The following is a 27,500-nucleotide window of genomic DNA, read 5'->3' on the forward strand; positions in this document are numbered from 1 at the left end:
CAATGCTGGCTCCAGCCCTCCCCACCCTGCCTCAACACACACACACAGTGGCGGACTCAGGCTGTTTGAAGAGCAGGGGCGAAAAGAAAAAAAGGGCACCTACTGCACAACATGGGACCCCGTCAGTGCACATGGTCAAGTTTAGACCATTGGAAGGGCAGCCAATAGGGCACATCCTCTAATTTCGCCACTCAAAAGGGAACTTTAGTGCAACGTTTTTCAACTGTGGGGGCACATGGTCACGTTTAGACCATTGGAGGGGCACTAATAGGGCACGTCCTCTCATTTTCGCCACTCAAAAGGGCATTTTTGCTACTCAAAAGGGCACTTAAGACAGACGTTTTTCAACCGTGGGGGCACCAGGAGGGGCGTTCGCCCCCCCCCTGAGTCCGCCAGTGCACACACACCTCCTGTTGAACTAGTGACTGTGATCAGTGGATGAGCAGCACACATTCTGAATCAGAGGCCTACCTGTAGTCAGAGGGGCGGGAGGAAGCGTGAGTCGTGTTTGACGGTGATGCACAAGTTATGTGGGTAGGTGTGTGTGTGAGTGTGTGTGTGTGTGTGCGTGTACGTGACTGTGTGTGTATGTGTGTGTGTGTGTGTGCCTGTACATGCGTGCGTGTGTGTGTGCTCGGCGCTCGCGTGTGTACGAGAACCACCTACCGTACTGCAGAGGGGCTTCACAGTGACGTCAGCGCGCCCACCCGCCCCAGCGCTGTCCGGGCCCGTCCCTCCGGCCTGTGTTGCTGTAGGGCTCCATGGAGATGCTGGTCCATTGTACTGGGCTCTGCAGGACATGTAATCTGTCTCTCCGCTCTGTCTTTATGATGTTCCACTGACAAAGCTGGGCTTTGAGCTTGCTGTGCTTGAGGCCACACACACAGACACACACACACACACACACACACACACACACACTCACACGACTACCGGTAGTTGTGTATCACCATCAAGCCCAATTCATATTTCCGCCCCAAACCCTGTAACTGCATGCAACAGACTGCTTAGTGATTCAGTAAATACTGTCGTTGCCAGCACTTTAATTTAAGAGGCAATTTCTTCCCTTGCGTGTCAGGAGAACACATTCATGAAACTCACAGGCTAGATTTTCCAATAGCTACATCCTCCAACTGTCAATGTTGAACCTATCTAATCCAGTCCCTTCTAAACAAGCAAACGCATGTGTGCGCACGCACGCACGCACGCACGCACGCACGCACGCGCACACATACACACACACACACACACACACACACACACACACACACACACACATACATACACACACAGATTTTGTTATTTTTTATTTAACCTTTATTTATACAGGTAAAAACGCATTGAGCCCCAAGGGCTCATTTTCAAGTGTGACCTGTTCACAGGCATACAACAACAACATCCACCACAAACAAATACAATACAAAACCTGGCCTACATAGTCTAAAACTAAACTAAAAACGACATTGTCTAAAACTAAACTAAAACTCCATAGTCTAAAACTAAACTAAAACTACATAGTCTAAAACTAAAACTAGTCTAAAACAGTCTAAGATAGTCTCAAACTAAACTAAAACTACAAAACCTAAAACTAGCTAAAGAGCTAGGGTCAGGGAGGGGTCAGCAATGAGCAAAAGGGAGGGTCAACTCAATTGCAAGAACAAATCATAGACTCGCACTGTATGTCTCTCAGCAAGAGCTTGAAACTGGAGAGAGGGATCAGATGAGACAGTTTCAGACTCTGCTGTAAAGAATTCCAAGAGGAAGGGGCTGCAAATGAGAACGCCCTCTTGCCTTTCATGATCCTTGTGAAATACTGCTACCTCTAGGAAGCATGTTACCCATAGCCTGTAGGTTCATAAACCAGTCTCTTTAGCTTGGTCTAGTGGGCCACACCTCACCATACAGAATTAAAGAATTCTGTAATTCATCAAATTAAAATGTAAAATGAATGTAAATAATAATTATTATTTTAAAAAGAATCCTTCTTCTAGCATTATGACTGCCAATGGCCCCTTGCCCAAGCATAGGTTACATTTTCCAGCTATAACTGATGGATAGATGATTCACCTACTTAGTCAAATGTATTTGTTGTAAGTTGCTGTGGATAAAGGCGTCTGCTAAATGCCCCCAGAATTAAAATGTAACAGAATTAAAGAAATATTGAAACACGGAAATATTTCATGTTTCATGACAATGAACCTATAAAAGGTCATGCTGGAGTCAAACCCTCCACCCTCTCAGCTGCTAGTCCTCTTCAAGGTCATTGATACATGCTGTGAAGGCTTGGTGTTCAGGCTGTTTCAGCGGGGGCTATTTGAAGGCTTGTATTTATGGCTGTGGTCGTCCTACCCAGGAAGGGGAGGCAGCTATGGGAATCTGCTGAGTCATACGATACACTGTCACGCTAGGCCCCCTGAGACTCAGCCACGCTATCAATCATTCAACTACACTAGTGACCATTCAACCAACCTAGTGACCATTCTACTACACTAGTGACCATTCAACTACACTAGTGACCATTCAACCAACCTAGTGACCATTCAACTACACTAGTGACCATTCAACCAACCTAGTGACCATTCAACTACACTACCAACCATTCAACTACACTAATGACCAATGAACTACACTAGTGACCATTCAACTACACTAGTGACCATTCAACCAACCTAGTGACCATTCAACCAACCTAGTGACCATTCAACTACACTAGTGACCATTCAACTACACTAGTGACCATTCAACTACACTAGTGACCATTCAACTACACTAGTGACCATTCAACTACACTAGTGACCATTCAACCAACCTAGTGACCATTCAACTACACTAGTGACCATTCAACTACACTAGTGACCATTCAACTACACTATTGACCATTCAACTACACTAGTGACCATTCAACTACACTAGTGACCATTCAACTACACTAGTGACCATTCAACTACACTAGTGACCATTCAACTACACTAGTGACCATTCAACTACACTAGTGACCATTCAACTACATTATTGACCATTCAACTACACTAGTGACCATTCAACCAACATAGTGACCATTCAACTACACTATTGACCATTCAACTACACTAGTGACCATTCAACTACACTAGTGACCATTCAACTACACTAGTGACCATTCAACCTAGTGTGGCCATTCAACTAGCAGTCACCATCAGATTGGTAGTTAATTTACTTATATCTAATTGGCTAAAGCTGCGTTCCCCCATGTCAGGTGTTAATGCTTACTTAGCTCTTACCCTCATTCAGTACCAGAGATTAGATCAGATTAGATCAGATTAGATCAGATTAGATTAGATCGGATCGGATCGGGTCGGGTCGGGTCGGGTCGGGTCGGGTCGGGTCGGGTCGGGTCGGGTCGGGTCGGGTCGGGTCGGGTCGGGTCGGGTCGGGTCGGGTCGGGTCGGGTCGGGTCGGGTCGGGTCGGGTCGGGTCGGGTCGGGTCGGGTCGGGTCGGGTCGGGTCGGGTCGGGTCGGGTCGGGTCGGGTCGGGTCGGGTCGGGTCGGGTCGGGTCGGGTCGGGTCGGGTCGGGTCGGGTCGGGTCGGGTCGGGTCGGGTCGGGTCGGGTCGGGTCGGGTCGGGTCGGGTCGGGTCGGGTCGGGTCGGGTCGGGTCGGGTCGGGTCGGGTCGGGTCGGGTCGGGTCGGGTCGGATCGGATCGGATCAGATTAGATTAGATTAGATTAGATTCAACGTTATTGTCATTTCAGAGAGTGCAATACCGAAACAACAAAATGTAGTTTGGCATCTAACCAGATAGTGGCATGGTGCTAAAGACATGATAATGTAGTCGGTGCATGGTATTACAGTATAAGATATTACAATGAGTCTAAATGAATGAATATAAAGTGAATATACATATATAATATAAATATATACCGTAGTTATGATATGATATGCACAGTATGAATGTAGACAGCGCATGGTATTAGAGTATAAGCTATTACAGTGAGTAGAGATAAATTAATATAAAGTGAAGAGGTGTTGTGATTGTGTTTTACCTCTTGTTCTTTTGCTCCTGTTGAACTATTCTATGGAGCCCCCCTGGGGTCACATGGTAGAAAAAAATATTTGATGTGTGAATCCGTTCCCTCAGTTTAGTAGGGTTAGGGTTAGGGTTAGGGTTAGGCCCTATGAGCCAGAACGATCGCAAGGATTAGGGTTAGGGTTAGGGTTAGAATCCTTGCGATCGTTCTGGCTCGTGGGCCTAACCCTAACCCTAACCCTAACGAATTACTAAACCGAGGGAACGGATTACTAAACCGAGGGAACAGATTTACTAAACAGAGGGAACGGATTCACACATCAAATATTTTTTTTCTACCATGTGACCCCCAGGGAGGCTCCGTACTATTCGGCACTGTTCACTACTGTCCACTACTGCGGAATTCTGCAGTTAAGACTAGGGATGTCCCGATCCGATACTGATATCGGATATCGACCCGATATTGGTCCTGAATGCTGGATCGGGGATCGCACCAGAAAAAAAAGAGGCTCCGATCCGATCCTACTGTCATCCGCAGTCAAAATTATGTGTATAAGCGATGAGGAAATAAAAACAGTGAACAGAAACACGTGTCGCAGAAATGCTTCACGCGAGTCCTATATGCGCTTAAAATGCGCATAGCGCTTCACGCGAGTCCTATATGCGCTTAAAATGCGCATAGCGCTGCGCTGTGTGCTTCCGGTTTCATTACAAAGAGGTTAACCCTATATGTGCCTGACGTCTAACAACATTCAAATGACTCTAACTTCATATTTTTTCGGATTTCAATGTATGACACATCATTTGAAAGCTTATGATCCGTAGTTCCAATCCACAACACGTCGTATTTGTTGCTTTAATAAAGGCTGGCAGTCTTTAATTTAACTGTTGTTGGTGTGGACTATATACTGGGGAGGTATTTGTTATTATTCAGGGGTCAAAAAATGTATACAAATATCGGATCGGTATCGGTATCGCCGATACCCGAAGCCCAGGTATCGGTATCGGTATCGGTAGTGAAAAAGTGGGATCGGGACATCCCTAGTTAAGACGTAGAAAGTCTGAGCCGCCTTTTATGATTAATGAGTAGTATGAGAAGTGGAGATAACTGTGTGTGTAAAACAGACAGGCTGTGTGGGAGAAATCAATAGAACAGATACAGGCGGTCGGCTAGATAGCTTTCTCCTCCTCAGTGCTTCTCTGTTTTACCTCAAAAAATGTTCTCCCACATTAGTTTCAAACCATTGAACGGTTTCTCACTCTCCGTGACCAATCAAACGTTACGTTACTGTCCTCCCAGTCCCTGCAGACCAATGATGTGCTCTGCTGCAGAGATGCACTGGTGATTGAGCAACCCTGATGTTTTTGGCACCTGGCTGGTCTGTAGTTGGTCTGGGAGAGGAGGAGTGTTCTATTTAAGACTGGGCCCTTGGAGCAGGGAGACAGCAGGGAGCAGGGTGACAGCTAGGAGCAGGGAGACAGCAGGGAGCAGGGAGACAGCTAGGAGCAGGGAGACAGCTAGGTGCAGGGAGACAGCTAGGAGCAGGGAGACAGTTAGGAGCAGGGAGACAGCTAGGAGCAGGGAGACAGCTAGGTGCAGGGAGACAGCTAGGAGCAGGGAGACAGCTCGCCCGCATTCAGTGAATGATGACCCGAGCAGGCGTCTACAGTATATATGTACAATTCGAGTGACCTAGTGAGGGAGGAATGTGTGTGTGTGTGTGTGTGTGTGTGTGTATCAGCTGTAGGTAGTGGTATGTTCTGCACAAGGAGACTGAAAGAAGGGATGGATGAGGGAGGCTGAGAGTGGGGAGAGGGGAGGGGAAGTGGGGAGGGGGGCAGGGGGAGTGAGTAAGGAGAGGAAGGGCGGAAGGAGTGGGGAGGGGGGGGACAAGGTCAGGGGGAGGAGGGGAGGAAGATGGAGGGCAGGGAGCAGCGAATGAGATCAGGGCAAATCGGATGAGGCTCTCTGACCTTGATCTGTTGTCTATTCAGCACAAGCAGACAGACAGACAGGCAGACAGACAGACAGACAGACAGGCAGACAGGCAGACAGACAGGCAGCCTCCATAGGGAGACTCTCTTCCACCGTATACATACAGCAGGGGAGGCTGATGGAGGTAGAAATCGGAGGACAGGCTTATTGTAATGCATAGAACGGTATCAAACATGTTGTGTCTGATACCATTCCTCATGCCATTGATTCCATGCATTAAAAATAAGCCTCATCCTCCGCTTTCTACCTCCCCTGATACACACTGTGCACTCCCTTCACTCCATCTCTCCATGCTCCATGCTCATTAACACTCCACTCATGTCCCAGGCCGTGTGGATGCTATAGATCACACAGTGCCAGCCGTGACACACGATCAATAACCTCCCGCCGATATCCCCCCTCCCCCCTAGACCGAGACAGGCCTGCTCACCCTCTTTCCTACTATTTCCTGTCCCGACCACAGTGTCAGATGTCCCCCCCCCCCCTTACCCCTCCTCCTGTGCTGTGTACCCCCCCGCCCCCTGTGCTGTGTACACCTCCCACACCCCCTCCCTCCCGCCCGCGCTCACGCCACCCCGTGCTGTGTACCATCCCCCCTGCCACGAGGTTTGTTGAAGGAGGAATATACGAGGGAAGTACAGTAAATCCTGGTTGGAAGCCGCACTGCCTGCGATTTAATTGCATGGAGAGAGGATGTGCAATGCTGTCACCGAGGGGGGGCGGGGGGGGGGGGGTTCAAATGTTTGATACCATTCCTCATTCCGTTCCATGCATTACAATGACCGTAAATCCTCAGATTTCTACCTCCGCCAGCCTCGCCTGGCTGAAAGGGTGTGTTCGTTCTCTGTACTGCAGACCATATGGATCCTTTTAAACCTTCGGTACTAACAGTTCCGGGTTGTTGTTTTTTTCGGCCAGATCAGTATTGATAGTCATAATTATGACGATGCTATGCTTACTTTGTATTTATCGTGTCCGATAATGACGTGATGTTTGTCATTAGATTTCCACACGGTGATCATCCTTGTAGAAATGTTATTGGATTGTTTTGATATTGTCGGATTGTTTTGATATTATCTTTTAGGCTTGTCACATGGCTGTCAAAGCCAGGCACATGGTTATCAAGAAGAACCTAAAGGAGGCCTGATTCTCTGCATCGCAAACAACAAACAAAATGTTGTGTTCTACCCGTGACATTCTGACATTCGAGACTGTAATTAGAACAGAAATTGCCTGTACCGACAGATACGATGTGGTTAGAGACAAATTTCCAAAAGGTTGGATAAAGGCTAACCACATATTTGTGGTTGGCTCACAGGGTGTGGTGTAAGTACAACAGGATTAACTGAATACAGGAAGTCAGGAACATGAATTCACTGTTCTGATAAACACAAAAGAGGAGCTGAGCACCTAAACCTTGACCCGGTCCAGAAAGCTTAGAAGGGAGGTACTCAGTGCTCAGTACTTAGTCAAGGAATGTAGGGTTTGGCACAATGGCACATCCCATTACCCCTTGAGCCATTGTGTTGCACAACGGTTCACCAGCCTTTATAAATCAGACTTATTTTATTGCCCCGGGATTATTAAAATTGAGTTTTAATCAAATGTCATTAATTACAACAATCACAATGGAGCCCTAGATTTTTTTAAATTCAAACTAATACTGATTAAAAAAACAAAACATTTTGATGATATTGAAAACGATTTGATTTGGTAACGGTAAATAAACTAGCATGAGATCTTTCACAACCGAACCGCTGAAAACACGAGTCAATGATGGGTTCTGAAATGGTGCTCGTGGGCAGTGGTGTAGTCTACGTGATATCCACTAGGAAAGGCCAAGGATTTCCCTATACCCACTTAAAAATGTGTGAGGATACGTAACGCCGTTTTGTGACAGAACTTTCACACTTTCATTCATAAAATTCACCCGTCTGTGTTATGAAGCACTTGAATTTTGGACCATTGGGACTGACTATAGTGTCATATACCATCAACGGGGGGAGATGCGACATGAAATATGTCAAAATGCAGCACTATCATGCACAGATCAGCCTTATAACATGTAATGTTATATATATAACGTTAGACTGGGAGCGCAGATATATTTTTATGGCGTTCCGAAATGAACGATATGAGGCTGGGAGGGGAAAATCACAGTATACCCACTAGAAAAAACTAGACTACAACACTGCTCGTGGGGTAACCATTCCTCTGGTGCTGGGGCGTAGTGACGAGCAGAGGTTTGGACAGCTCGCGTGCGAACGGCACAGCCTGGGCATACCACGCTGAGAGGCAGTGTGTGTTGGCAGGGACCGCTGCCTACCGGAATGCTATTGTCCCCACGGAAGAATGGCATGAGAATCTCTGCTCTTGTGACCTCTCAACTGTGTTATTCTAGCCTGGTTAAGAACCGTCACACAAAAGTCTCCCTTTTGATATTTCAGACCATATTCTTTCATAGAAGAGATCACCAGATAACAGGGGGAGCCGGCGGAGACAGAAGTCGGAGGGACGGGCTGGTTGTAATGCATGGAGGGGAATGACAATGAGCCGATTTATACCTCCACCAGCCTCTCCTGCTGTCTGTTCTATGGTTCTATGACTGATTATTTGTCAAACAAAGACAAAACAAGCGTTTATAGTATGCTACATCACAATAAAGAACTCATCCTCTCTGAGATCAGACTGTGCTGCAGTCCTGTTAGAAACAGCCCCTCCCTGACTGCAGAAGCGGCCTCAGATCTCACACAGGCAGATGTCTGTGGGGTGACACAGTCACGCCTACTGGTCCCTGTCCTTGTAAGGAGACTCCAGGTCTGTTCTCCGACTCTTCCACCAAAGATACGGCTCCCCAGCAGGCCTTCTGGAGCAGGGTTATGGCAGAGGCCAGCCAGAATACCTCTGCCACGGTGTCGCGTCTCACGCTGTGTTTGGACGAGGTAGATCTGGTATGTTCCTGTGTTTGGACGAGGTAGATCTGGTATGTTCCTGTGTTTGGACGAGGTAGATCTGGTATGTTTCTGTGTTTGGACGAGGTAGATCTGGTATGTTTCTGTGTTTGCCTTGCCAAGTGGAGGTTGGGTTTACCTTGTGATGCCTGTGGCCTACCAAGATGATTTTCCATTTCCTGGAAATGATGGAGTATACAGATGTAGCAGACAGCATGTTGGAGACAGGGGTGGTTATTGGAGGTAGACATCGGAGGACGGGCTCATTGTAATACACGGGATGGAATGAGGAATGGCGTCAAACACGTCCATTACAATAAGCCCGTACTCCGATGTCCGTCTCCACCAGCCTCCCCTACGCTAACAACACTTAGGTTGTGGGTTCGATTCCTGCTGGGACCATACATACTGAAAAAGGTATGCACTCACTCCAATGTAAGTCGCTTTGGATAAAACCGTCAGCTAAATGGCATATATTATTATTATTATTATTATTATTATTATTATTATTATTATTATTATTATTATTATAAACCTCTCTACATGGAATTGCAGTGAATATGATGTCAAATACACCGCTCTACTCCAATTGGCCTGCAACACAATATGAAGGAAATGACATCACAGGTCATGTGTTCATCTGATCACACCTGTCCTGCTCCGATTGGCCCACAACACTATGTCAACAGGAAATGACATAGTAGGTAGTGGTGCCTATTCAGGAAGTGACATGCCAAGTGATGCAGAGCACCGGCGGCAGATGCTGTGACAGACTGTTGTTCACTGTCTGCAGAGGAAGTGATGCAGTGATGAACTGTGGTGACCTTTCGAGCCCTGCGGCAGGCGGGCGGGCGGAGGCAGGGTGTCTGGACACAGGAAAGCAGCAGCGGCAGCGTTTTTCACAACAACGCTTCAATCACGGTGTGAAGGGGACTGACTGACCGACCCCGCCGGCCAAGGATACTTCTCCCTAATTAGACAACGGACATTTAGTGGCGGCTGAGCAGAGACAAGGCCGTGTTTGTTAGAGAGGAGGGTCTCTCTGAGGAGGTAGAGGTTGTTTATCCCTCGTGTTTGGGCGGTGTTACTAGAGTGTTGTCGTCTCTGTGTCTGTTTCCATGGTAAGGGCAGAGATAGGAGGAATGTCCCAGCATTCATTTGGTTTTGGTAAGATGACCTCCCCTCTCTTTCACTCTCTCTCACACACACAGATGCACAAGCGCAGACACAGACACAGACACAGACACACACACACACACACACACACACACACACACACACACACACACGCACACACACAAACAGACACACACACACACACACACACACATACAGTACACTCTCACTCACACATACAGTACACTCTCACTCACACACACACACACACACACACACACACACACACACACACACTCTGGGTGTCTGACGCTGTGGCTTGCCTCATATCGTTGAGGGAGCTCTCTCTCCACTCTTTAATTCCTCTCTGTTTTAGGAACCAGTGACTCAGCATGTCCCCTGCTTGTCTCCCAGGGTAACGGAGGCCCAGTCTAATTTGAGATGCAGGGGAGGCTGGCGGACGTAGAAAACGGAGGATGGGCTCAATGTAATAATGCACAGAATGGAATGAGGAAGGATATCAAGCACACGTGTTTGCTACCAGTCCTCATTCCATTCTATGCATTACAATAGTCCTCAGACTTCTACCTCCACCGCCCTCCCCAGAAGCAGGCTATATATAATATTTTTTTTAAACAATATTTTATTAGAAGGAAGTACACAGTACAGCACTTATGGGTACACAAAAAGGAATGAAGGTCCTTCTATTTTTTCTTTTGCCCCTATGTATCCACCCACCCATCCACCAAACACCTATTGCCAACTATTTGCCAAAAATATAATAATAATTTAAAAAAAGATTTATATACTGTATATATATATCTACATTATATACATATAATAATAAAAAATGATAATAATAATAAAATAAAATAAAATATATATGCATACAAATGACAGGAGTTAAATAAAATAAATAAACAAGCATCAGGCTATATCGAATGCACCCATAGTTCTGATCTAACATCCATAAGGGATGCATAAAGTCATCTTATACTGTGAAGCAGGCTATATTAACAGAAGCAGGCTATATTAACAGAAGCAGGCTATATTAACAGGACTCGACTGGGCTGCTAATAGCCGAGAGTGATGTGGTCTGTCTCCCCGCTGCAAATCATAGACTGATATGATTGATACTTGCACTGTGGCCATGACAGGGTCAGGCGGTTCATACACACTCACGTTTCTCAGTCTGTTCCCTGCTGACTGTAGAGGCTGGCGGAGGGAGACATCAGAGGATGGGCTCATTGTGACGTGTGTTTGATACCATCCCTCATCCCTCGTTCCATTCCTTGTGTTACAATGAGCTTGTCCTCTGAGTTCTGCCTCCCCCAGCCTCCCCTGCTCCTGACTGGAGAGTTTGTTTATAACTAATAACTAACTAATAATAACACAGTGGAATTTCTGAAGTTACCACATTATGTTGATGTACACTGTTGATAGATACATATGTGGTGTCGTCCTTTATCTCTCCTCAGCATAATGGTGTTTGTTTCTTTGGAGGTCACGTACCGTACACACAGAGGCTATAGAAAGTCAACACACCCCTTCACTTTTTCCACATGTTGTTGTGTTATAGACTCAATTTAAAATGTATTAAATCAATAGAAATTGGCATCAATCCACACACAATACCCCATAATGGCAAAGTGAAAACACATTTTTAGAAATGTCTGCAAATGTATTCAAATTGAAACACAGAAATACCTCTTGTGCATGAGTCTTCACACCCTTTGCTATGACACGCTTAAAATGAGCTAAAAAGCAAAAATGTCATCAACAAATCACTCAGTAAGTTCAATTGAGTTCATCTTAATGCAAGGATAATAGTTCATGTATTTTTTAATCAATATCGTTTTTATAGGGTCTCTGATTTGCATAGGAATCAATTACACACTGTGTGGATCAGGTACATTATATCTATAACAGCTTAGTAAGAACGTTAATGTTAGACTAGCAGTCATCAAAACAGTTAGCATTGTGAATGCAATATGTTATACATTAATAAAAACTATTACATTTACATTACATTTTTGGCATTTAGCAGACGCCTTATTCCAAAGCGACTTACAATCAATACATTTGAATACTAAGCATGTGAATCAGCAGTCCACCATTTGTTGCAGGAAGAGTACTCTAGCTCGGGCCCGGGGCCACTGATAGAAGGAAAAACCTTCTCCCTATTATCGCCTTCTACTAAAACTTTTTTAAATTTTATATGACTGGGGAAACTGAGAAACAGTACAAGGGGGGTGATAGTCGGTGAATGTCAGATGATAGGCGGCGACCTAGATTTGTTCCTTCCCCGTTAAGTGAATAATTAATAGATTGCTCAAGTAGACAATTAAGATAAAGTTTATTCCATACAGCGCTGGGCAGCCTCTCAACACACGGCAAGCAACGAGGAGAGACACGCCCCGAATGACACTTTGCAATGGGCTTATATCCTAGATTTCCGCTGACACCGGAAACAGCTGTACCTTGCCACTAAAGTTAGATGTGGCTTTCGCCTCTTTCCAATACCATAACGGTTTGTTCGTTCCGGTCAACAGTTACCTGACTCTCAGTCAGCTGACCGTTCGTTCCCAAATATACTGACAACAGTTCCCAAATAAGTCTCCATCCTGTGTCCATGCTGTCCTGTCTTGCTGACCACTGGTAACCTATACTGGTCTTACTACCCGTGCTCTCTAAATCTGGCCCAGGTCCAATTACAGAAAAGCCTGTTTGCAGTTTTGTGCTGATACAGCGAGAGAGGTTGGCTCACTTCTCAATAGTCAGATGTTACAACTTGCTGATAATCACTAATGATAAAGTATTCAGGGTTTACCTAAGCACAATGATAAAACACATCCTATCAGGGGGCAATAGAAGTTCTTAGGAACACAGTAGAGGGGAAAGCGGGTGTCTTTAGGAGACGTAGTGGTGAGGGTCAGAAGATGTCTCAGGAGGAGCAGTTAAGATGTAACCTGAAGAGATGGGTCTTCAGTCTACGACGGAAGATGGGTAGTGACTCTGCCGTTCTGACAGCCGTGGGGAGCTCATTCCACCAGCGGGGAGCCAGTGTTGTGAAGAGACGTGATCGGGCAGCCCGACTGCTGTGTAGAGGAGGTGGGGCCAGTCGGCCAGCCGAGGTGGAGGAGCGGAGTGAGCGGGCAGGGGTTTGGGGGGTTACCATTTCCTTCAGGTAGGCAGGGGCTGTCCCTTTAGCTGCCTGGTATGCAAGCACCAGGGTCTTGAATCTGATGCGAGCTGCTATCGGGAGCCAGTGCAGGGTGCGAAGGAGAGGGGTGTCATGCGAGTATTTGGGGAGGTTGAATACCAGCCGGGCAGCAGCATTCTGGATGAGCTGCAGAGGTCTAATGGCTGAAGCGGGGAGCCCAGCCAGGAGTACATTGCAGTAATCCAGGCGGGAGATGACCAGTGCCTGGGTCAAGAGTTGCGCTGCCTCTCTGGTAAGGAATGGTCGTATCCTTCTGATGTTGTAGAGGAAGAATCTGCAGGAGCGAGCCGTTGCTGCAATGTTCTCCGCACAGGATAGTCGGTTATCCAGGATCACTCCAAGGTTCTTGGCTGTCAGGGAGGGGGTTACAGTAGAGTTCTACACTGTGATGGAGAAGTCTTGGAGAGGGCAGGCTTTCCCGGGGATGAAGAGGAGCTCGGTCTTGTTAAGATTGAGCTTGAGATGGTGGTCAGCCATCCAAGTTGAAATGTCAGCGAGACATGCTGAGATACGGGTTGCCACGTGTACATCAGACGGGGGGAAGGACAGGAAGAGTTGAGTGTCGTCTGCGTAGCTGTGGTAGGAGAGCCCATGTGAAGAGATTACCGAGCCAAGAGACTTGGTGTAGAGGGAGAAGAGTAGGGGCCCTAGGACGGAACCCTGGGGAACTCCAGTGGAGAGGGTTCGTGGAGAAGATAGCGATTCTCTCCAGGTCACCTGGTAGGAGCGGCCCGCCAGGTAGGAAGAAAACCAGGAGTGTGCGGTGCCAGAGATGCCCAGGTCTGAGAGGATGGAGAGAAGGATCTGGTGATTGACTGTGTCGAAGGCAGCAGACAGGTCAAGGAGAATGAGAACAGAGGAGAGGGAGGAAGCTTGGGCAGAGTGGAGGGCTTCCGTGACAGCAAGGAGCGCAGTCTCAGTGGAATGCCCAGCCTTGAAGCCGGATTGGTGGGGGTCTAAGTGATCCATCTTCCGGAGATAGTCAGTCAGTTGTTTAGATGCCGCGCGTTCAAGGGTTTTGGAAGGGAAGGAGAGAAGGGCTACAGGTCTGTAATTGTGGACAGATGATGGGTCAAGGGTAGGTTTCTTGAGGAGAGGCTTGACTCGGGCTATTTTGAAGGCCGCTGGGACAGATCCAGTGGATAGGGAGGAGTTGATTAGGGTGGTAAGGTAAGGAAGGATGTCGGCGGAAATGGATTGGAGAAGGGGGGAGGGGATGGGGTCAAGAGGGCATGTGGTTGCCCGCTTTGATGTGATAAGTGTGAGAATCTCATCGGGGGAGAGGGGGGAAAAAGATGACAATCCAGAGATCGAGTGTCGAGGGGAGAGTTTGGAGGGGGTGTTAGCATTGTTAGTGGGAACAGTGTTAGCATTGTTAGTGGGAGGAGGGAGCGGTGGGGGGAGAAAGGTGCTGCTGATGTCGTCCACCTTTTTTTCAAAGTAGGTGACAAAGTCATCGGCGGACAGGGAGGAAGGAGGAGGGGGAGGAGGTGGATTAAGGAGTGAAGAGAAAGTGGAGAACAGTTTTCTAGGATTAGAGGCAGAAGAATGTATTTTTGAATGATAGTAGGATGTTTTAGCAGCTGATGCCGAGGAGGCGTAGTTGGCAAGGAGAGAGTGATAGAGGTTAAGGTCATCAGAAAGGCCAGTTTTTCTCCATTTCCTCTCAGCTATTACCTACAATTACCTACAAACTCGACACAAACTAGACATAGACATAGACATAGAGATAGACACAGACACAGACACAGAGACAGACAGACATAGACATAGAGATAGACACAGACATAGACATAGACATAGCTCTTCCCCGTATGTGGGGTGTGGATGAAAGGAATGTCTCTTCTTCTGATGAGGTTAGCCACTGAATTCTGGGCAGTGAGGCTCTCCTAGATGCCTTCTCAGCTGCCACATCATTATGGCAAAGGAAGGTCAACATCGTGGGAACATCAAGTTGTTGTTGTGTTTTTTCAGTCCTACAACAGAGAAACAAACGTCGCCTCAAGGTCTTTCAAGGGCGTTCTCACGTTGTTTAACTCCAACTGCCAAATAATTGGGGAACACTCACCACCAAGATAAGAGTGTCACGTGTTTTATATTGTGTTTACCTAGCAATAACACTTTGATCGCTTACCAAATGAAGCATTATAATACATGCAGTCTTGGTGAATAAACATTCTAGAGTGCATCCATAATAGCACTCTACAGTGTTGACAATTTGAGCAACTTTATTCACCCTCGATACTAAATGAGTTCATATTTGTTTGGTTCAGCGTGTGAAAGTATATGAAAGCTTCTGGCCTTAATTGGTGTCAGATGCAGTAGCCGGGCGGAGGGCGATGGTGACAGAGAGGGCTCAGGTTACGGGAGAGGGAGAGGGAGAGGGGTGGTAAATGTCAGGGGAGGATGGGCTCATTGTGATGCATGGAACGAAATGAGGACTGGGATCCGGTTGCTACCTCTACCAGGTAAAGGTTCAAGCTGGGGTTGGTACAATACTAGGAGACTCCACCCATTTCTTTTATAAGCTTAAGGCCAATGCACACGGCGTGCGATTTTGTCGCGCACGACAACATTCGATTCTCAATTCACACCACCGAAGTGTGTGGGTGTGAATGGAGAATCGAATGTTGTCGTGCGACAATATTGCATCGCAATGCACATTCGATTGTCAATTCACATTAATTCATTCATTGGTGTGAATTGCGAATCGAATGTTGTCGTGCGACAAAATCGCACGCCGTGTGCATTGGCCTTTATAGTTTCAACTCTACATGTTCTGATTTACTCAATGTCCTTTGTCCTATAACAATAACAATACCATTTGGTACAGTCGGTGCATAGAAATATGCCCATTCAAATCAACAGTCCATGGTGGGTGTACCGGCGGCCATCTTGTGGTGTACCATTTGGAGGTTTTATCTTACAGCTTTAACAACCAACTATTGACATTGGAATGTTCAGTGAAATTATGCTCAGTTGCCATGGTGTCATGGCCATTACATATTACAATATAGGCCATATTTTGGTGTAACCTACTAGCCAAACTGCCATAGTCTGAGGGACCATGTCCGTTCCTCTCATTGTATTTTTATTATTTTTTAAAGTATTTTTTTCTGAGTGGGGCAGTCCCACTCATATTTTACGTTTTTATTGTGACAGAGACAGTAGAGATTTGACAGGAAGGATGGGTGAGAGAGAGAGAAGGGATGACATGCAGGATATGTCCGCGGCCTGAATCGAACCGGGAACCCTAAGCGCGCCACCTAAGCGCCCCCTCTCATTGTATTTCTATGTTAGCTGACGTAGTGTGTGTTCTCCTCATTCTATTTCTACGTCTGATCCAGTGTGTGTTCTGTGTTGCAGATGGGAGGAGGAGTTATCCAGACGAGAGCAGATGGAGTCCATGGTGGAAACTCTCCAGGAGGTGAGAGAACATCAGCCGTCAGCTCACCTTGTCAAAACTGTAACCTACCCTTCACCCCCCACGGTCCCTCTGTAGAGTTCCTCTACTGTTAATCAGTTAAAAATAAATACAAAATAAAGTACCTTTTCCTTCCTCTTCCTATCTCTTCTTCCTATCTCTTCTTCCTACCTCTTCTTCCTACCTCGGCCTTCCTGGCATTGTGACTGCCAATGACACCTGGCCTGGCCCTAGCATAGACCTTTTCTTATGACGACTGATGTATCGATGATTCACTTACTTTAGACAAAGAAAGACAAATGTCATGTACCACCTTCACATCATTGGAGGCTGGTGAGTGAAAAATGGGAGCGAGGATGGGATCATTGTAATGAATGGGACGGAATGAGGAGCGGCATCAAACAAATATCAGACATTTGTATTTGATGCCATGCCTTATACCATGCCTTACACCGCTCCATCCATCACTATGAGCCCCTCCTCTCCAGAGGCCTCACATCACCATCCAACTCACCTTCACCAGACTATAAAGCTCTAGGGATTCTAAAGCTCAGAACCATAAATATGTATGACACACCAGGTCACTATCCCTCATAGCTCGCTGTTTCTGCCCAGAGCCTCCCAGTCCTGTTGTGTGTCAACAGATCTCGGCCAGAGACAGACATAGAGAGATGTGTGTCAGATAATAAAACCTAACAAGTCAATAATACAGCCCAGCACCCTCAAAAATAGTAAAAGCCCAAAACAGGTTCACAGTGACTATGCTGGTTACATTTGATTACATTTTTTAAATGTGAGAGTGCTTGATCCCTTTTTGGATCCTTTTATTATGACTATTCTTATATTACTATTATATTTCTATTATTATATTTTCTTACTGTTTTACCTTTTATAACTAGAGCCATTTTTCACTTGCTGCTGCAATGTTGAGGAACCATAGCCTAAGACTCTGTTACTCTGTTCTGCTTGTATATTGGGATGGAACAATAAACTTGATTCAGGCCTGCGCTGTACAGGATCCAAAGGCACTTGAATCCAACCTGAGCTTTGTTTAGAGTCCAGCATGTCTTTACCTTATTTCAGATAAAGAAAACCTACAAGGACACTAAATCCTCTTAAATGGCTCATGGAAAAAACCTGTTGTTAGTGTTGCATCACCCCTCTGACCCACCCATGTCTCTGTGGAAATAGAAAACAGTACATGTCGTTCTAACGGCCGTATCAGTGTAGCACATCACAACCTACAGGGGGCAGCGTTCTCCATTCAGTATACAAGGACGAAGGGACGGGGAGCACTCTCTAGGTTACAGGGAAAACTGTATCATGTAACCATGACAACACACAGAGTCTGAAGTCCCCACAGTAGGCTACAGGTAAAACTGTATCATGTAACCATGACAACACACAGAGTCATAAGTCCCCACACTGGGTTACAGGGATGTAGCGCTCTAGATAACATACATTGAAGAACACACAAAAAAACCTCATAACCCACCTCAATGGAATGTGAAGAAAGAAGAGGGATGGGAGAGACACACCCTGACCAGGGAGTGATCTTAGCCAGGCAAGACCACAGTCACACCCTGGTCCAAACACGTCCCTGAGCAGGGTGCTGCATTCCACTGAGAGGGCTCATAACGCTGAGTGTTTCCCAACACACTTGAGCAGTGTTAGCAGCAATCCTTCATGTCTGCGTACAAAGAAACAGTACTACTAACCACCACGTCAGTAGAACATCACAGGCCAAGGCAGCCAGGGACCATGTTCTCTTTGTGCCACAATAAAAGCCTCAGCACCTCTCTCTCTCTCTCTCTCTCTCTCTCTCTCTCTCTCTCTCTCTCTCTCTCTCTCTCTCTCTCTCTCTCAGTGGAGGCTGGTCATGGTAGAAATCGTAGGACAGGCTTATTGTAATGCGTGGAATGGAATGAGGAAGGTTACCATGTTTCCTCATAGATCTATTGCCGTATGTAGCAGGAGAGGCTGGTGGAGGTAGACATTTGAGGACGGGCTCATTGTAATGCGTGGAATGGAATGAGGAATGATATCAAACACACACCATGACTCATTCCATTCCATGCATCCCAGTTTCTACCTCCTCCACCAGCCTTCCCTGCTCGCTCTGTCCCGATGCCTACAGCCATGTGGCTTTACAGCATCTGTGTTAGTGTTGCATTATGGGTCAGCAGAACAGAACGCCGGAGAGGGGAGGGGAGGAGAGTGGAGGGGAGGGGAGGGAGGGGACAGTAGGGGATGGGAGAGGACGGTAAAAGAGAGGAGAGGAGAGGAGAGGAGAGGAGAGGAGAGGAGAGGAGAGGAGAGGAGAGGAGAGGAGAGGAGAGGAGAGGAGAGGAGAGGAGAGGGAGGGACGGTAGAAGAGAGGAGAGGAGAGGAAGGGAGGGGACTAGCTTCTCTGGGGGGTTTTAACCTCACACAGCACACAGGCAGATGGAGTTCTGTTGGCCATGGGAGTGCAGGAAATCTACTCCAAGATAATCACTTCAAAAGTAACAGCAGTTCTGCTATTGAGTTTAATTTACTTTATAGTCCTCCTGAGCTTTGGAGCCGTCATCATCCTCATGTTCAATAAACAGCATGTGGCCTCCAGGGGAGGCTGCTGGAGGTAGGAATCGGAGGACGGGTAATGGTAATGCATGGAGCTTAGTGTCTGATACCATTCCTTATCCCATTCCATGCATTCCAATGAGCCCGTCCTCTGGTCTCTACCTCCACCAGCCTCCCCTCATGACATCTTGACCACTTGAGTCCCACTATGTCTACGAAATAAAGTGCAAAATACAAATCATATCCATATTCAATAGTATATTCCTTATATGATGTATGCGTACTGTATGTGTTTGTGACTCTTGTTGTTTTTTTGTATGCTTTTGTGTGTGTGTGTGTGTGTGTGTGTGTGTGTTTGTGTGTGTGTGGGTGCGTGCGTGCGTGCCTGCGTGCATGTGTGTGTGTGTGTATATCCAGAACGCCCAGGAGTCGGAGGAGATCCAGGATGAGTTGAATGAGAAGGTGGAGAGGCTGAGGGCGGAGGTGGTGGTCTTCAAGAGCCTGATGAGTGATGTGAGTATGACCCAAACCCACCCTCTCCCCCCTCCCTCACGTAGCCTGACTGACTGACTGACTTACTGACTGACTGACTGACTGACTGACTTACTGACTGACTGACTGACTGACTGACTGACTGACTGACTGACTGACTGACTGACTGACTTACTTACTTACTGACTGTTCGCAAAAGTTCACACCACACTGTCACATTCCTGCCAAAACGACTGTAATTATATTTCAGGCGTTGCGACAGTGGTTGATTGTCCTGGCATGTGGGTCATATTGTTCCATCACACTTACACTCTACATCTGGTGATGGAGATGCTGTCAATCATGGACGCCTGTGGGTCTCCATCTATCAACCCTGTCAGAGATAGGCCCTCCGGGACAGACGACACTCACACTCTCCTTATTTGGCTTCTCACCATGCTGCAGAAAAATAATGTCCCACTAAAAACGCCAGAGGCTCTCTGAGACGAGCATTCACTGAATAGCGTGCGTTCATAAACAAACAGTAGATCAGAGCGCTTGCTGTGCTCGCCACAGCCCTGTGTTGTTCTTGGACAGGGAGCTAGGCCCTCGCTAAGACATTGCACCTGGTCCAGCGGTAGCGGTCAGGCGTGAACGCATAAAACAAGCAGAAAAGGAGGCCGTCTGGATCCTCATTGAAGCTATTCTCAGTTTACCTCCGCTGACCTCTGTGTTTACCTGCCAAGTTGGTTTTTCACTCGGGTAAATAGCAGCTTCGGCCTCAAATACATTCAGAGAGGGGGAGGCTATCAGGGGAGGCTTGTGGAGGTCACAATCGGAGGACGGGCTCATTGTAATGCTGGGAACGGTATGAGCGTCCGTCCTCTGATTTCTACCTCCGCTTGCCTCCCCTGGTACACACAGTGATGTGAGGTGCAGTGTGTCTGAGCCCACATGTCCCCAGGGTGCTGGATGAAGCCTTTGTGCTTCGGGACACGTCCTTAGATTAGGTGTACCTTTTGTCATTGCTCACACTAAAGGGCGGACGGCACCTGAGTACCCAATAGGTCAGGAGGAATCTGGACCTGAAAGTAAAGAGATACCTTTTCACCAGGGGAGGCTGGGGGAGGTAGAAATGGATACAGAATATTCTGCTTTTACAAAACTTTACATTGTTTTCAAATGAAACGACATTTCCTGCTTGTTATGCTTTTCGAATTTTTCTTCTGGCTCCCCTCACCACAGGCAACTATCCTTCCTCCTTTTCTCCAGCAAATGTCTGAACTGGACACCAGGATCCAGGAGAAGGCCATGCACGTGGACATGGACATCTGCCGCCGCATCGACATCACCGCCAAACTGTGTGACGTGGCGCAGCAGCGCAACTCGGAGGACATGTCCAAGATGTTCAACGTTAGCCCGGCCAGGTCGCTCTCAGAGAAGGTGGGTGGCGGGTCTGCTTCGACACCTCACACTTCACACTGGAGATAGCAGCTAGCCGTTAGCAGCTAGTGTTAGCCGCTAGCATCTAGCCGCTAGCATCTAGCAACTATCCATTAGCATCTAGCCGCTAGCATCTAGCAACTATCCATTAGCATCTAGCTGCTAGCATCTAGCAACTATCCATTAGCATCTAGCCGCTAGCATCTAGCAACTATCCGTTAGCATCTAGCCGCTAGCAGCTATATATCCACTGCTAATCTACAATCCCTTCTCGTCTCGTCTAAGCGGAAGGCTAGGAAGGCTAGCCAGCGCTGTTTCCTACAGCTGCAGTGCAAAGAGGGTTCGGAGTGTGGAGTGACGGAGTGGAGTGATAGTCATTGCAGCAAGCTTTCTCTCTAATATATGCACACACACACACACACACACACACACACACACACACACACACACACTCACACACACACACACACACACACACACACACACACACACACACACACACACACACACTCACACACACACACACACACACACACGCTCATAAACACAATAGTCATTGACCCTTCTATGTACACAAACACACACACGCACACACTCACACACACACACTGGCACACTCATAAACACAATAGTCATCGACCCTTCTATACACACAGAGAAACACACACAGTCACTGCTCAGCTGTGAAATGCTGATGCGGTGACTTTCCTCGCTGCACACAAGGTTATCACATTGCGCCACCAGTGCTGGCTAAAGCCCAGCTATGAACCCTGCCAGACCCAGGCTGAGGCCTTTCAGGTGCTGCATGCTACCTTCCCCTTTTCCACCAAGGCAGTTTGAGGGCCGGTTCGGAGCCGGTGCCTAATCTCCAACCAGTTCTTCGCGCTTCGACAGCGAAAGAACTGTCTCTCGGTCAGGAAAACTGGTTGCAGAGTGGCACCAACACATGGCTGGTCTAGAACAAAAAAAACGCTTACGTCAGGGGCTGAACACAGAGACGGTATACGGTGACATAATGATGTGGCTCTCCAGCCCATGGAAAAGCAAAGAATATGGACCAGCACCAGAACTAGAACTAGGTTCACTAGCACCAGCACCAGAACTAGAACTAGGTTCACTAGCACCAGAACTAGAACTAGGTTCACTAGCACCAGCCCAGAACAAGAACTAGGTTCACTAGCACCAGCCCAGAACTAGAACTAGGTTCACTAGCACCAGCACTAGAACTAGGTTCACTAGCACCAGCACCAGAACTAGAACTAGGTTCACTAGCACCAGCACTAGAACTAGGTTCACTAGCACCAACACCAGAACTAGAACTAGGTTCACTAGCACCAGAACAAGAACTAGAACTAGGTTCACTAGCACCAGCACTAGAACTAGGTTCACTAGCACCAACACCAGAACTAGAACTAGGTTCACTAGCACCAGCCCAGAACTAGAACTAGGTTCACTAGCACCAGCCCAGAACAAGAACTAGGTTCACTAGCACCACCCCAGAACTAGAACTAGGTTTACTAGCACCAGCACCAGAACTTGAACTAGGTTCACGTTGGTGGAAAGAGGGACCAGATGTGGCCCATGAAATGTCACCTCTCCTTTACTGCAGTTAGTAACCTGGTTGTGTGTGTGTGTGTGTGTGTGTGTGTGTGTGTGTGTGTGTGTGTGTGTGTGTGTGTGTCTGTGTGCGCATGTGTGTGTGTGCATGCGTGTGTGTGTGTGTGTGTGTGTGTGTCCCAGGGTGCCATGGCGTGCTGCAGGAGGAAGGAGCGTAAGGCCGTGGTGTCTGACGAGGAGAGCTCAGAGATGGACGCGGACCCCAGCAGCACGTCAGAGGAGGAGGTCCCCGGGTCACTCAACATCACTGACGAGATGAAGCGCATGCTCAACCAGCTGTAAGGGAGCACACACACGTACACGTACGCATGCACGTACACACACACACACACACACACAGACACACACACACACACACACACACACACATATACACACGCAGCCACGCCCAACCATCTTACTAACTGCAGCAAAGGAGAGGTAACATTTCTTGACACACACACACACACACACACACACACACACACACACACACACACAGACACACACACACACACATACATACACACACACACACACACACACATACACACACACACACACACACACACACTAATGACTACACTCTGTTCCTGGTATAATGCCATCCTTGACTTTATTCATCAAGTCAATGTTAAATGAACTAAAGCAGTGGTCTTCAACCGGGGGTCCGCAGAGGTACTGCAGGGGGTCCGCCAATTTTTGTCATAATAATTGACATTTTTCACCAAAATAATCAGTGAAAATTAAAAAATATAACAAAAATGATATTGAGTAAAGTACAAGCATTAATAGGCAATAATAAGCTACTTTTGACAAAAACTATTTACAAAATAAATGATGCCCATGATTCTAGAGTCTCACATAATGTCAGCTGAAAAAAAAAACACACCTGTCTAGCAAGCTAGGTGTTGGCTAAAACGCTGCAGTTCGGTCTTCATTGCGAAATTAACGTTAATTAATAACTAGCATAACGTTACTAATTTAGTTAGTTTGATAATAACAAACCCGCCTCTTTGCTTCTCTATGCGCCGCTATAACGCGCTCCTTTACCATGCCGAGGTCAGATGGCTTTCCCGTGGATCAGTATTGGCGCGCGTCTTTGAATTACGCACAGCTATCCACGAGATTCTGCTACCGCGCGGAGCAATTGTTGATCACTTGGAGGCACTCGAAAGTCAATATGAGAAGTACTTTTCTGAGACTGAGTCTTGGAGAAAGCACAAGACATGGATACGGTTTCCATGCAAAGACAATGCATCCGACGGCTCAAACCTGACAGCCGCTGAGGAAGATCAGCTGATCGACCTAACCACAGACAGTACACACAAGAATGTGTACGAGTCACAGCCTCTCACCCAGTTCTCGATGAGCCTCTTGCCTTTTGCAACAACTTATCTTTGTGAAAGTGTATTCTCCTCCCTCACCTACCTGAAGAGCAAATACCGTTCCAGACAGCAGTCTGAGGATGACATGATGCTCTGCCTGACAACCTCCATCTCCCCCAGAATAGACAAGCTGTGTACCACCAACCAGGGCCAGTCATCTCACTGAGGTAGGCATACCTGGCTTCCTGAAGCTAAAAGTTTCATTGTTGAAAAATAATAATAATAGAAAACATAAGCCTCAACAAACATAAGCCAACAACAACAACAACAACAACAACAACAACAACAACAACAACAACAACAACAACAATAATAATAACCAATCATAATTATGCATGAACGTTTTATCAATCATAAACACATATAGGCTAATAACCCAGTATATCAATAGGTTAATACGGTGAAAGAAAAGGTGAATGAAGTAAATATAAAAGTTATTATATAGGCTTTAAAATGTGAGACATTTAAAAATATATATTTCATGTGGGGGTCCCTGTTCTGTTTGTCTCTCATCCAAGGGGTCCTTGGGTTGAAAAAGGTTGAAGACCCCTGAACTAAAGAGCTATGAATCTGTCTATGAATCTGTCTATGAATCTGTATTACTGTGACACAGAGACATAAACTGAGTCACCATTAACACAGTCCTGCTCCTCTGCCTCTGTCAGTGAATGGGTTCATAGTTGTGCAGTAGATTAGCATCACGTTGACCTTCACTCCCATCTAGTGTTATTGCAGAGTGCTGCATGTTAAACACAGGAATATTTGACAAATGAAGCTTGTGCTAGTTCAGATGGGACACTTTAAATTAAATGGTGCTGCTCTTGACAGACAGCTGATTTACACATGTGACACGGTCTGGTCATTTGGGCCGCAAGTCGGCAACCAATCAAAATGTTCAGACTTTTATTTTGAAACACGGAAATACATTTCAACGTTGTTGAAAATCTCAACACAAACTCGCTAGTCAAGCCAAAATACTGCAATGCAATGGATTGGGTGAGTAATCCCCACTGCTACCTAGTTAACTATAACACTACTTTACATTGTTAGCAGGCTCACAAAACAAGCTGTGTTAGTTGACTAGCGATGTGTCATTGATTTTCAACAACGCTGTAATGTATTTACATTTTTCAAAAGAAAGACCAATTGACCAGACTGTGTCACATATGCAACCACCATCACATGTTCAGGGAAGAGGCTTAACAACAGCTGCTACTCACTCTCTACCATGGTTAAACAGGGTAACGCCACTGGCTATGCTGTCATACTGCTGTATACTTATGGGTATATATTATATTTATATATAAATACATTATATATATATTGTATAGTATACTTATCGTCCCACCCACCGCCCCAGCCCCCCCCCTCCACCCAGCCTCCACCCCAGCCCCCCCCTCCACCCAGCCTCCACCCCAGCCCCCCCCCTTCCACCCCAGCCTCCACCCCAGCCCCCCCCCCTCCACCCAGCCCCCCCCTCCACCCAGCCTCCACCCAGCCTCCACCCCAGCCCCCCCCCCTCCACCCAGCCTCCACCCAGCCTCCACCCCAGCCCCCCCCCTCCACCCCAGCCCCCCCCTCCACCCAGCCTCCACCCCAGCCCCCCCCCCTCCACCCAGCCTCCACCCCAGCCCCCCCCTCCACCCAGCCTCCACCCCAGCCCCCCCCCTCCACCCAGCCTCCACCCAGCCTCCACCCCAGCCCCCCCCCTCCACCCAGCCTCCACCCCAGCCCCCCCCCTCCACCCAGCCCCCCCCGCCACCCAGCCTCCACCCAGCCTCCACCCCAGCCCCCCCCCCTCCACCCAGCCTCCACCCCAGCCCCCCCCCCTCCACCCAGCCCCCCCCTCCACCCAGCCTCCACCCAGCCTCCACCCCAGCCCCCCCCCTCCACCCAGCCCCCCCCTCCACCCAGCCTCCACCCAGCCTCCACCCAGCCTCCACCCCAGCCCCCCCCCCCCCTCCACCCAGCCTCCACCCAGCCCCCCCCTCCACCCAGCCTCCACCCCAGCCCCCCCCCCCTCCACCCAGCCTCCACCCCAGCCCCCCCCCTCCACCCAGCCCCCCCCGCCACCCAGCCTCCACCCAGCCTCCACCCCAGCCCCCCCCCCTCCACCCAGCCTCCACCCAGCCTCCACCCCAGCCCCCCCCCTCCACCCAGCCTCCACCCAGCCTCCACCCCAGCCCCCCCCCTCCACCCAGCCTCCACCCCAGCCCCCCCCTCCACCCAGCCTCCACCCCAGCCCCCCCCCTCCACCCAGCCCCCCCCGCCACCCAGCCTCCACCCAGCCTCCACCCCAGCCCCCCCCCTCCACCCAGCCTCCACCCAGCCTCCACCCAGCCTCCACCCAGCCTCCACCCCAGCCCCCCCCCCCCTCCACCCAGCCCCCCCCCTCCACCCAGCCCCCCCCCTCCACCCAGCCCCCCCCCTCCACCCAGCCCCCCCCCTCCACCCAGCCCCCCCCCTCCACCCAGCCCCCCCCCTCCACCCAGCCCCCCCCCTCCACCCCAGCCCCCCCCCTCCACCCAGCCCCCCCCCTCCACCCAGCCCCCCCCCTCCACCCAGCCCCCCCCCTCCACCCCAGCCCCCCCCCTCCACCCAGCCCCCCCCCTCCACCCAGCCCCCCCCCTCCACCCCAGCCCCCCCCCTCCACCCAGCCCCCCCCCTCCACCCAGCCCCCCCCCTCCACCCAGCCTCCACCCCAGCCCCCCCCTCCACCCAGCCCCCCCCCTCCACCCAGCCTCCACCCAGCCCCCCCCCTCCACCCCCCCTCCACCCAGCCTCCACCCAGCCCCCCCCCTCCACCCCCCCTCCACCCAGCCTCCACCCCAGCCCCCCCCCTCCACCCCCCCTCCACCCAGCCTCCACCCAGCCTATTGTATTTAACCTACCTACAGGGTGGTTGATAAGTCTTGAACTCCCTGCCTATGGTATTTAAAGGGTTTGATACGTCATGGGCTCCCTGCCTATGGTATTTAACCTACCTACAGGGGATTTGTAAGTATTGGAGCTATACAGAGCGGAGCCATCCAATTATGCCAAACTTAATGTATTTCCGTTTTCATGAAACAATTATTAAACCATACCGTTCCTCATTCCGTTCCTTGCATTACAATAAGACCGTCCTCCGATTTCTACCTCCACCAGCTTCCACTGATTTTCACATGTGGATGATAAAAGTGTTGTTTGTGTTAACAGAACCTCTGTCACTGTCAAACCTCTGTCTCTGTCACTGTCTTCAAGTCTTTTTCTGTACTCTGTTTCCCAGCATGTCTTGTTGTCCATGTCTTCTTGTATGTGCACTTTATTATCTCACACACACAC

The 27,500-nt window shown here is 48.4% G+C and overlaps 1 protein-coding gene across 1 annotated transcript in view; it reads left to right on the forward strand.

Moving 5' to 3' along the window:
- The window catches only part of iffo2b (intermediate filament family orphan 2b), a gene marked incomplete at both ends in the record, with an annotated part of 41,499 nt that overhangs the window by 11,643 nt on the left and 2,356 nt on the right, over positions 1–27,500 (forward strand). Inside the window, 4 exons of the mRNA XM_080546153.1 lie at positions 16,659–16,719; positions 19,696–19,791; positions 21,022–21,192; positions 22,933–23,087. Of these exons, the coding sequence (XP_080402279.1) occupies positions 16,659–16,719; positions 19,696–19,791; positions 21,022–21,192; positions 22,933–23,087 (483 nt within the window). The remainder of the gene's footprint in view (positions 1–16,658; positions 16,720–19,695; positions 19,792–21,021; positions 21,193–22,932; positions 23,088–27,500) is intronic.

The sequence above is a fragment of the Nansenia antarctica genome (assembly GCF_963989245.1).
Source record: "Nansenia antarctica genome assembly, chromosome: 15".
In the NCBI taxonomy this organism is placed as follows: Eukaryota; Metazoa; Chordata; class Actinopteri; order Argentiniformes; family Microstomatidae; genus Nansenia; species Nansenia antarctica.